Source organism: Poecilia mexicana, unplaced genomic scaffold (assembly GCF_051168715.1).
Source record: "Poecilia mexicana isolate PSO_F unplaced genomic scaffold, ASM5116871v1 scaffold_12, whole genome shotgun sequence".
In the NCBI taxonomy this organism is placed as follows: domain Eukaryota; kingdom Metazoa; phylum Chordata; class Actinopteri; order Cyprinodontiformes; family Poeciliidae; genus Poecilia; species Poecilia mexicana.
In genome coordinates, this window is record NW_028263381.1 from 22960601 (window position 1) to 22973293 (window position 12693).

Genomic DNA, 12693 nt, shown 5'->3' on the forward strand with positions numbered 1-12693 from the left:
GCACACAGACTCTAGTGCACAAGAACCATGTACCAACTAATTGTATATGCCCTTCTGAAACAATATCAGTTCGCTGTGTACATGGTGATGAGAAATCATACCCCACTGCTGATATGTTTGTTGAGGTGCAGGGGGCTCCCTATCTGTTGAAGGTTGGGGTAGCTGATAACCTACCCTATCCTGTAGTTTTGGGGGAGGATCTTCCTGTCATCTATGATTTGTTGAGGGATGTGCAGAGCTGTAATGTGGCTGTAACCAGGGCTCAAGCTAAAAATCAAGATGAGCATTTTGGAACACTTAGTGCTTTACCTTTTTTCGAGGCTGAGTTGCAGACAGAACCTGGAAAGCCTCGGAAGCCACGCAGTCAAAAAAGGCGTGAGAAATTTCAACATGCACTGGGTGAGACTTCAGTTGAGGTGGCTCCAGATATGCCACTGGGTTTTTCAATACCCACAAACATCAGACAAATGCAGCAGAATGATCCAACTTTGTCTGCCCTGTTGCTGAAGGCTAGGAGGGAGGCCTCGGTAGGATCTGACACAAATAAAGAGCAGTATATACTGCAAGATGGCATTTTATATCATCAACGTGGCCAGTTTAAGCAGTTAGTTGTCCCTAAGGAAGCTCGTGAGACAGTACTGACTTTGGGACACTCTATTCCCTGGGCTGGCCACCTTGGGAAGTATAAGACCACTGCTCGCATTAAGCGATATTTTTTCTGGCCTGGTTTAAGATCAGATGTTGCTTTATTTTGCAGAAGCTGCCCTGAGTGTCAGAAAACCTCAATTAGAGTCCCTACCAAAGCACCACTTCAACCCCTCCCCATTATTGGCACACCTTTTCTACGCCTTGGAATGGATGTGGTTGGCCCGGTGGAAAAAAGTAAATCTGGAAATCGCTTCATGCTAGTCATCACAGACTATGCGACAAGATATCCTGAAGTTTTTCCACTAAAGACTGTTAAAGCAAAACATGTGGCTTCCTCACTGATTCAACTTTTCTCAAGGGTTGGATTTCCACAGGAGATTTTAACCGATCAGGGCACTAACTTTATGTCCACACTGTTGAAACAGGTCTATAAGCTGTTGGGCATCAGGAGCATGAGGACGACACCATACCACCCACAGACGGATGGCCTGACTGAGCGTTTTAATCAAACCCTCAAACAAATGCTTCGTAAGTTTGTTAATGATACAGGCTCTGATTGGGACCAGTGGTTGCCATACCTCCTTTTTGCCTATAGAGAGGTTCCTCAGGCTTCCACTGGTTTCTCCCCATTTGAGCTCCTTTATGGCCATGATGTGAGGGGCCCTCTGACCCTGCTGAGAAATGCATGGGAGGGAGATCAAAGTAAAGAGGATCCGGTCAACATTATTTCATTTGTTCTCCATATGAGGGATAAACTGCAGCAAATGAGTGAGTTGGCTCAGAGTCACATGGCAGCTGCTCAGAAACGCCAAAAGGTTTGGTTTGACAAGAAAGCTCGCCACAGAAGTTTTGCTCCTGGTCAGAAGGTCTTGGTCATGTTGCCAACTTCTGACAGCAAGTTGCTTGCAAAGTGGCAGGGACCCTTTGAAGTACTGAGGAAAACTGGACCTACTACCTATCAAGTCTCTACACCAGGTCTCCAGCGAGGGAGTCGAGTGCTCCATGTTAACCTTCTCAAGGAGTGGGTTCCACGGAAGGAGAATGAAACTGAGGTGTTGCTTATTCACAGAGTGGAGGAGGAGGAAGAAGTTAATGACTATTTGCCTTCAGTAACATCCTCTGTGCTGGACCTAAGCCATCTCACCAGCAAGCAACAGTCTCAGGTAACACCTCTTATTACTTCTGACATATTTCAAGAGTGCCCAGGTCACACCACTCTGGTGGAGCACAGCATTGTTTTAAAACCAGATGCTGTTGTAAAGCGTATGAGTTACAGGATACCTGAACGCTTCCGGGTGGAGCTGAAGGAGGAGATGGACCTCATGCTGTCTCTAGGAATTATCCAACCTTCAACAAGTGAGTGGTGCAACCCTGTTGTGTTGGTTCCGAAAAAGGATGGAAAAATAAGATTTTGCATCGACTTCAGGTACCTCAACTCCATATCAAAATTTGACTCTTACCCAATGCCACGTATAGATGACCTCATTGAGCACCTGGGGGAAGCAAGATACTTAACAACTATTGATCTGTCTAAGGGCTACTGGCAGGTACCTCTCACCAAACAGTCTCAGGAGCTGACAGCATTTCGCACCCCCTGGGGATTGTTTGAGTTCACAGTCCTGCCATTCGGCCTGCATGGGGCCCCAGCAACATTTCAAAGACTAATGGATCAGGTACTCTCTGGGCTCTCAGCATTCACCTGTGCATACCTTGATGATGTTGTGGTTTTCAGTGCAACTTGGGAAGAGCATGTCGACCATCTAAAGGAGGTCCTGGATCGGCTGCGTTCAGCAGGCCTTACCATCAATCCAGCAAAGTGTGCTCTTGCTAGGACAGAAATACAGTACCTGGGGTACACCATTGGAGGTGGTACTCTGAAACCTGAAGTTGATAAAATCAATGCAATCTCATCCTGTCCGCTCCCACAAACCAGGAAACAGCTGCGGTCTTTCCTTGGCATGGCTGCATTCTACCACAGATTCATTCCTAATTTTTCAGCTAGAGCAGCATTCCTAACAGACATGACAGGCTCCAGAAGTCCCACTAAAATTCAGTGGACAGCAGATGCTATTGCAGCATTTAAGGACATTAGCCAATCTCTGAGTAAGAATCCTGTTTTGCACTCACCAGATTTTGCAAAAGACTTTTTGTTGCAGACCGATGCTTCTGAAAGAGGCCTTGGGGCAGTCCTTCTGCAGGGACCACCAGAGGACCAACATCCAGTTGCCTACATCAGTCGCAAGCTGCTGCCAAGAGAGACGCTATGCAACTGTGGAGAAGGAAGCCTTGGCTATTAAATGGGCCCTTGACTCATTCAAATATTATTTGTTAGGAAGAGAATTCACACTTCAGACTGATCACAGAGCCCTCCAGTGGCTAGAAAAGATGAAGGACACTAATGGAAGAATCACCAGATGGTATCTTGCAATGCAGCCATTTCGGTTTAAGGTTCACTACATCCCCGGTAAAGACAACACCACTGCTGATTACCTTTCTCGGTGCCAGAGGGAAGATCAGGAAGTGGGGGAGTGTGTGATGGCCAAATCCATGGCCACACTCTGAAGTCGGTAACCCTTTTATGCAGTTTATTTTTTCATTCAAACACAACACTTTAGTTTAAGTAAAACATTTATTAGTTGATTTGGATACATTTGTTCTTTATGTTAGCGCGCACATTTAGTTAACATGTGTATTTATATCAACTTTAAAGTATTATTTGCTTGCTTAAGATTAACTTTGTTTTCTTTTGCCGGTGCTTACCTGCCTTGGAGTGGCCAGACAGGAGATGGGGTCCAGGGCTCAGCAGGCATAGGTGCTAATTGGACTGCACCATTAGTTCCTGCTGGCAGGGGAAATTTGTAGTTTCTTTATTTAGATAAGTTTGTATTCAAGTAAATATTAGTATTTAAACTTTAATATTTTTTATTTTCATTTTGTGAGTCTTTAGTTTAGCCAAACTTGGCTGTAATGTTTGTTTTTGTGTGTGTGATTGTATTCTGTTTAGATACCCCTATTGTGTCTTAATTGGTCTGATCAGCCAGCTTATATACCCCTGTGTGTCATTTCTTTGTTAGGTCAGTTATGTTTGTTTGTGCAGCCAGTTTGTTCACATTTTTGCCTGAGTTCAGTTTTGTTTGACCTCTTTTATGAGCTCAGTTTATCTTGTCATTTATAATCTTTGGGTTAAAATAAAAAACCCTATTTTTCTAATTAATTTCCTGTGACTCCTTCTGTTTTTTAACTCGGTCCATCACAGAGATATTGGTCCCGAGAAAAGAAGTGCCGAAAGAGAACTGTTTATAACACCAGTTCTTTCAATAGGGGAGAGTTTGCAGGAAGTTCCTGAGCATCACCTTCCTGCCAGTATAACAGGGCCCTTGGATTCACTGCCCAATAATAGTGCTGGAAGCAGGGTAGTCCTACCCCCCCATCTCTCTTGGTTTATGTAAATGAGTTTTTGATATTCTATGAGCTTTAAAGCCCCAGACAAAAGGCAAAATTATTGAGTCCAATGATTTAAAAAAGGCCTTTGTTAAAAAAATAGGCAGACCCTGAAAAAGATATAAAAATTTAGGCAAGGACACCATCTTAATAGCATTAATGCGGCCCATCATTGAGAGTGGGAGTGTTCTCCATTTATCAACATCTTTCCTAAGATTATCCACTTTTTCTAAAAAGTTCAATTTGAAAATTTGTTTGGGGTCTTTAGGCAGAATAACTCCAAGATATTTCACTTTGTCAGTTATCTTAAATAAAAGGTTATCTAAGAATTCAGAAAGTCTTGCACCTAATGACATAAATTCACTCTTCTGCCAGTTAATAGTATAACCTGAAATCTCGCCAAATGACTGAATAAGGTCTAGGAGAATTGGCACTGACTGCTCAGGATGTGATACAAAAACATCATCAGCATACAATGAAATGTGATGGTCAATGTTTCCCAATTGAATTGGTTTGATTAGGGAGTGTTTTCTAATACTAATGGCAAGGGGCTCCATAGCAACCACAAAAAGCAGAGGGACTAAGGGGGCAACCCTGACGGGTTCCCCGATGCAGTAGAAAGGGCTCTGACTTGTCCTGGTTTGTGAGGACAGAGGCAGAAGGTTGAGCAAACATTGTTTTAATCCACGACACAAATTTACTACCAAACCCAAATTCCTCAAGTACAGCCAGAATGTAAGGCCACTCCAGTTGGTCAAATGCCTTTTCAGCATCCAGGCAAAGAACAGCTCCCTTAAACTTACTGTCAAATTTATGATACATAATGTTCATTAACCGTCTGATATTAAAAAATGAAAACCTTTTAGGGACAAAGCTCGTTTGGTCCAGATGAACAATAGAAGAGATATGTTTATTTAGCCTATTTGCCAGTACTTTAGCAAATATTTTAATGTCAGAATTCAATAATGAAATAGGACGATATGATGAGAGCTCTGTCTCCTCCCTGCCTTCTTTATGTAGTAATGTGATATTAGCTTCATACATAGTAGGGGGAAATTTTCCTGAGTCAAGAGAGTGAACGAACATCCTCTGGAGGAGAGGAGCAATCTTCTGGGCATATCTTTTATAGAGCTCAGTTCCGAAACCATCTGGTCCTGGGGCTTTGACATTGGGAAATGATTTGATTACACCAACAATCTCTTCCACAGTGATGTCTGCGTCGAGGCTTCACTCATCTTTGGGAGATTTAGATCTTTAAGCCAGTTTGAGATATTTCCTTTTGCTTTGGACATGTATAGTTGTTCATCATATTCCTTAAATGAGTCATTTATGTTTCTTGGTTCAATTATAATTTTTCCTGCCTTGGACTTGATTTTATGTATTGCCATGTTGGCCTGCAAGCCCCGCAGCTGACGAGCCAACAGTTTATGGGGCTTATCACTCAGCTCAACGTGCTTCTGCTTAATTTTAAACATCTGATCAAGCGCCTGCCCGGACAGAATAGTGTTATATTCATACTTTAATACAAGAATGTTTTGTAAAATCGAAGGGTTGGAAGAGGACTTGTAGTTAGATTCTAAGCGTGCTAGTTCAGTCTCAGTTTCTGAGAGGCGTTTCCGTCTTTTGTTTTTCAGGAACTTTTCAAAAGAAATAATATGACCCCTGGTCACAACTTTAAAAGTTTCCCATAAAGTAGAATCTGTAACATCTTTTGTATCGTTAGTGTCTAGAAATTCAGAAATTTTATCATCTAGGAATTTACAGAATGTCTCCTCTGATAGCAGGGATTGGTGAAAACGCCAGAAATATTGTTGTTTCTTATGGTTAAGATCGAGAGTCAGTGAAACTGGAGAGTGGTCAGAGATTAAAAGCGTATGATATTTGGAGGATATTACATTAGGTATTAATTTAGAATCCAATAGAAAATAATCTATTCTTGAATAGGACTTATGCACATTTGAAAAAAAGGAATAGTCCCTCTCCACCGGATGCTGCCGTCTCCAAACATCAACCAGATTTGTTGTGGTCATGAGGGTGTTCAAAACCACAGAGGAGGAGGAGGAGGGTGGCTGTCTCGTTCGAGCTGACCTATCCAGGCGGGTGTCAAGCATGCAGTTAAAATCCCCTCCCAAAATTAGATGTGTATCAGCCAGGTCTGGAACCAAATTAAATATTTTTCTGAAGAAGCCTGGGTCATCAAAATTAGGACCATATACATTAAGAAGCGACATGAAAGGAATATAAATAACCGTTACCAATATAAATCTGCCATTTGGGTCAGTCACAGTAGAAATGTGTTCTACGAATCAGAATTGCCACCCCATGAGCTTTACCTGAAAAGGTGGACCGAAAAACTTGGTTGGTCCAGCTGCATCTCAGTGACCCCTCCCTGCCTGGTCTTATGTGGGTTTCTTGAAGGTATATAATGTCCGCTGATAAGCTCTTTAAATGAGAAAATACTTTAGCCCTTTTTAAGACATGCCCCAAACCCTTAACATTCCAGCTGGTAAAAGTTATGCCACCGCCTTGCAATGATGTTATGATACACAGAGACTTTTTAACAGAATGGCTTCAGTGCACTCATGTGTTAGCCTGACCGAGTATTGAACACATAAAATATTTTTTAAACAAAAGAGACCAACAAAAAATTACCCTCCACCCCACTTTCCCAAACAAAGCGAGAGTAAAAGCCCCACATAACCAGATAGAGGAAGCCGGGCCACATGGGCCATACAAATACAGAACCAACTCCACAAAAAGGCTCCGTCACCCACTCAACTTTTACAAACTTAGATTATGGTACAAACATCAAGCTGTTATAAAAGTAATTCCGGTCCCCAGTGACCCGAAGCAAGAAGCACATACCACAGTGTCTCTAACTTCCAGATGCTCAGTGACTCTGTAAAGTTTCTCCCTCTGCATCCCGCGGAGAGGAGAACGTCTCATCCGTAGAGCCGATGGTGACACGTAAACGTGCTGGATACAGGACGCCGCACCGCTCCAGCATCCTGCAGCCGCTTCTTTACACCGTCCAAAGCCTGCCGCTGCCTCATCACCTCCGCCGGGTAGTCAGGGAAGATGTAGATCGGCTTATCCTTGTGACGGAGGGGGAACTGCTGACGGGCCAGTCGTAGAATCGTCTCCTTCACATGGAAGTAGTGAATCCGTGCTATCATTGCTTGCCGCCGCGCGTTGTCACCAGGCAGCCTGGTTCCCAGCCGATGCGCCCGGTCCACCTCCAGCTGTGTGTGAAAATGATCCGCACCAAGCAGTTCCGGAATGAACTTCGTCAGAAACTCTCTTGGAGATCCACCCTCGATTTTTTCCGGCAACCCGATGATTTTAATATTCTGCCGCCTGAAACGGGCCTCAAAATCGATCATTTTCACGCGTAGAGCTTCGTTCTCCGCCTGCATCCTGGCACAGGTCTCCTCCAGTTTGGAAAGGCGGCCCTCGTGATTGGATGTAGCTTCTTCCACCTCTTTAATCCGGTCGACGAGGTTTAATAAAGATGCCTGGGTTGAAGCTAGTGCTGCTTCAAGATCGTTAAATCTATCATTCATTGTGTTGCTCATATTATTTATTGCAGCAAGGATGGTGGAGGATCCCGTATCAGGCTACATGCTAGTTCAGTTTCTGTTGCGGTTGTCGCTTGTGTAGCTCCAGCACGTCGTCTCTTCCGAAGCCTTATCTTGCTTCTTTCCTTTATCCGCCTTGGGTTTAGTCATCCTCAATGTCAAAGCAGTCAGTCAGAGCACGGGGAAACCGAAATATGAGTGAAATATCAATGTAAATATGAAATTATTTTTAAGTGGTGAGGAGCCAGAAAAAACATGTCTAACTCCATACGGTGCTCACTGAGCCCTCCCCCTTCCCCCTTCACCTTTTGTTTAATAATACATTTTATTTCCTCTTTACTAAATGAATCAGTTTCTCAATAAAACTGTTTTTGAAGCTTGTTTTGCATATTTATCTGCCGACTCGTTTCCTTTTATTCCTCCATGAGATGAACCCATGAAAAAATGACTATTAATCCCACGGCCTGAATTATATAAAGTAAAAACTGAATCTCCAATAAAAGGTCTGGTCGACTATCAGACTGATTATTTTAACTGAGTCTAATGATGAACTTGAATCAGAACAAAGTGAATTGGCTGATTTCCACTTTACTGCCATTTGGTTTCCTGCTTCCTAATGGGACCCCCCCCCCCCCAAAAGCCCCTTCAATAGTTACTTCATTATGCAAATCAATCTAAAGGTTATCAAGCTGAACTCCAGGGGGAAAAGATCCTTTGGTCTCTAAAACAAAGAACATTGTGTTTATATGTGACCAACAGCATAAATTCATCAGTTTAACATCCACAGATCATTTCATGGCTGTTCATCATATTTTCTGTTCTCCATCCACCAAAACAACAAGACAAACAAACAAAAAGCCCAAATCAGTCCAACGTCTCAGACCAGCAGCTCCACATGGATCCTCTGGTCCAGCAGAGGCCCGGCTCACACACAGACCGGGAATTAAACCAGTGAGGTCAGCATCTTCCAGAACATGTTTAGTTTCCATTTATTCCTCAGACGTCCCAGTGACCCTATAAACCAGAGACTCTTCAGAGGGCCCCACTCCTCGCTCTGAACCGACACCTTGTCAGGTTTAGTCGGTGAGGACTGAAAGTCCAGAGACGCACTTTCCCCTTTTTTCCTCTGATTTCCATTAAATCCTGTATTTCACCATGAAACGAAGCTGCAGCCTTGAATTTAGGAGCCTAATAATTCAGACACCAGCCTCTTCATGTGGTTCAATCACTCAGTTAAAGTTTCTATTGACCTTTTGTTTCTGTGGGTCAACCCAGAGTTGGGTCTGCTGAGCTCTGCTCAGTTTCTCTCTGACCTCCATACGTCTCAGCAGAGCCTCCAGACTGTGGAGAATTATCCTTTCTCAGTTCAGCTTCTCAGTGTTTGAGGCTCAATGAGTTGAATTCATGAACTCCATGAATTCAGACTAAGAAGCAGAGCTGGTCCATCATCAGGCCGTCGTTATGGGCTGGAACAACAAAAAGGCTCCTAGCAACAGGTTCTGGTTCCTGTTGTTGGCTCATTTTTAGCTTTGTGCACATGTGCACTATGGCTGCGCATGTGTAGATACGAGCATGGAAGCAGCTGGAAGAGACGGAGGAAAACATGGAATTATTTATTCCAACTAATGTCAAGAAATCTTTTTCATTAATTGTTGAAAAGCCAATAGAATAAATCTACTTGCTATTTTTAAACCAACTATAAATAAACTAGACTTTTAATGATATGTGCAAACATAGATATATGCAGAATAGATCAGCACACAGCGACTCAGCAACCCAAAATAAATCCACAATACAGACGACTCAGCAAATTAAATCATGTCAACATGTCACAGCCAAACTGAATAAATCCAAAATAGTAAAAACATGAAAATAACTCAAAAGGCCACTTTGCTCCACAAAGCCTTCCTGTTTCCCATCAGAACCAGAACTTCTGGTCCAGTGAACATCATCTGGATCATGGAGATTATTTGCTGAGATCTTGTTTCCAGGCAGGTTTTCCTCTGATCCTTCAGAGGATCTGGGTTTCCTCCTCAACACCATTCAGCTCAACTTTCACCTGATTTGATCTTATTGCAGATTCTGAAAGCAGCAGGTTCTGAACCAGGGCTGCATTTTACCAGGGCTGGTCCAGAACCAGAATGTGGCCCTGATATGGAAACTGGATCATCTCTGATTGTCCGGTTTGACCATCGTGGCTCCAGCTGCTCTGAGAGCTGCAGATCCAGAGCGTCTCTGTCTGAGGATCAGATCCAGAGGAAACGGCGATCTGCTGCTGAGAGGATGAAGGTTGATGATGATGAGTTACAGGTGTGATGCGTTTACAGCTGGCGTCTCCTAGAGACGTGTTGGTCACCTGGCAGTAGAAGGTGGAACATCTTCATTGAAAACATTCAAATCCTGTTTTGAGAGTTTTTATTGTGGTTCTATTTCTCCTGAGAAATTCTTCTTTTTTATTTTCTCATGTTGTTTCAGCTCCAGTCTCTGACATCAGGATCCATCAGGATGGAAACAGGATCACCTGCAGCTCAGAGGGGATCTACCCTCAACCTGAACCCACCTGGTCCACTGAGCCTCCATCCAACACGGCTCTGCAGAACAGAACCAGAGTCCATCAGACTGAGGAGAAGCTTGATGACATCAGCAGCTCTCTGACGGGTCCAGATGGTCCAGATCTGATCACTGAAATATCCTGAATGAGGTTCAGGATTTCTGAACAAAAGGTTTCATTACTCAGCAGATTACTATTAAACTTCCAGTTTGAAGCTGGTTTAGATTCATTTAGAGAGAGAAACAAGGTGACTGAACAATGATCTGTTAGAGGAGCCGCTGAGATTTCACAGCTTGAAGATTATTTACCAGATTATGAGGGATTAACCAATAATCTGGCTTAGAGCTCTGGCCATTTCCAGAAGGATTGAACCAGGAGTATTGTCTGGTTTTAGGGTTTCTAATTCTCCAGCAGTCTGTCAAATTTATATTAGAGATTAAGTTACAAAAACATCATTGTAAATGTGGTGCTGCCCCCTAGAGGGGAGACGATCGATTGATCCATCTGGAGTTACATTGAAATCTCCTCCTGAAATAACCTGATCAGTGAATATTTTAATTTCCAATGTTTTATCATCACTCAGCAAAAAATATACTATTTATCGCTTTATTATTGTATCCATATACACACCAAAATGATCTTATTTCCTTAATTTCCACTATTACAGTTACCCAGAGGCCATTTGAGTCACTGATTTGCTCCAACAAAGAACCTGGGAATCTATAAAACATGATCATAACCAGCTGAATGCGACGGACCACGACTAAAATAAATGTATTTCTTTACTTGTTTTAACAGGCATCATCCACCGACTGAAATGTTTAAAATAAAAAAATATTCAGCAAACACCCGGAAAACATACATTGTTGTGCTCACGACCCAGGTTAGTTTAGTCAGATATTTGAAAAAATTATATTTTGTGTTTATTTTATTCAAATTTCATGCTTTATCCATAGGACCTGTTTTGTCCCTTTTCTCAAGAATCACTGATTAACGTCTAATTGAAGAATTCTTAAGTCCATAACCAAAACGTCAAACCAGATGTCAAACTTTATTCAACTGAAAGTTTACAACAAACTGTTTATCTGGAAAAATAATTTAGAGTAGTTAAGTTATTAAACGTTTTCAAAGTTAGCTGAAGCTAATCAAAGCGAATTAGCTCTGCTATCAGCAGATTAGCGGACGTGCGCCCACCTCCTGATGCAGAATGAGGGGCTTTGATGTTAAGGTTTAATTTCTGTCTCTTAAGTCAAATAGTTTAGTACCCAGAGGAAAAGACGGGTCATTAATGTTCCTCAGGATGGTGGAAATATTTTCTATTTCATCTCCAACAAGGAATAAAATGCCAGACTCGTTACATTTTGGTTTAATAAGTTTATTTCTTACTTTCAGCCCAGACATTTGAATATTTTGATCCTCTCGGTTTTCATAGTTGATCTGAAAGTTGATACAATCATTCATGTTTTCTAAACATATGCAGTGATATAAAACTTATTTCTGCCAGACACAATGAAGCAGGACAGCAACACTCTGCTCAACTGAAGCTGTAGGTGAAATACAAGGTTCCCCCTTTGCTCAGATTGCACCGGACGTTGTAGGTTCCCCTCTTGATCACAGCTGTGCAGCTTCCCAGGTAATCATCGAAGGCAACGTCCTTGTCGTAAACTTTGACCGTCAGTCGGCCATTCAGCTTGGCATTGTAGTAATTAAAGCTCTGAGGCCATGAAGGATCTCGATTGCCCTGCACAAAAGGCGTTTGACCCATGTTGCTGAATCCGTAGTAGACTTTCACATAGCCGTCCGGTTTGCTGTACTTGTCAGGCCGCAGGTTTCGGGCCCTGAGGTTGGAGACCGTCAGGTAGGAGTGAGCCAGGCCCACACAGCAGAGCAGCAGGACGATGAGAGGAAGGCTGGAGGCCATGACTCAGGAAGCTGCAGACAAACACAATTTATCATAAGGTTGAGCTGATTCTGCTGCTGGCCTGAAACTGAACTGTTCAAACTTCCTCTGGGTTTCAGTTCCTTTCATCTGTCAGACTGAACTACCCTTAAAGCAGGGATGGACCTGTGTTAACAGCATGAAGCAGGCTAACACATCAACAGGCAACAGCAGTAAAGCCATTCATCACTTCTAGAAACTAAGGAAGAAAATAGTCAATGAAAAGAGAAAGTTTTACCTGAACAGGTGATCAGAGATCTGAGCTGCTCCTGCTCTGGTTCCTGCTTATAAAGACCAGAGGAGCAGACACGCCTGATTTTATGACTTTATTGTTGTGTTCAGAGAAAGCATTGAAACTTTGTCATGTTGAAAAACAAAACCTTCAATAAAACATTTACTGCTGCTGAACGTCCCTGACCCTGGGAAATCTTTATTATTGTATAACAGACATGAAGAACTCTGGCTCAACCCTGGAGCTGTGGATAATGTTTGCTCACCTGTCCAGGTGCCACATCCAATCAGAATATTGCACATAG

The 12693-nt window shown here is 42.7% G+C and overlaps 1 protein-coding gene across 1 annotated transcript; it reads right to left on the reverse strand.

Annotated features, from left to right (window-relative positions):
• Window positions 1-11577: 11577 nt before the first annotated feature.
• Window positions 11578-12363, reverse strand: LOC148156133 (perforin-1-like). The gene has a single exon (XM_088010630.1). It carries the CDS (start codon window positions 12137-12139, stop codon window positions 11753-11755), a length of 387 nt encoding a protein of 128 aa, XP_087866756.1. The 5' UTR covers window positions 12140-12363; the 3' UTR covers window positions 11578-11752.
• Between the last annotated feature and the right edge of the window lie 330 nt (window positions 12364-12693).

Excerpts from the sequence above, each read along its gene's own strand:
- LOC148156133 (XM_088010630.1), bottom strand. The coding sequence starts at position 12,139 with ATGGCCTCCAGCCTTCCTCTCATCGTCCTGCTGCTCTGCTGTGTGGGC.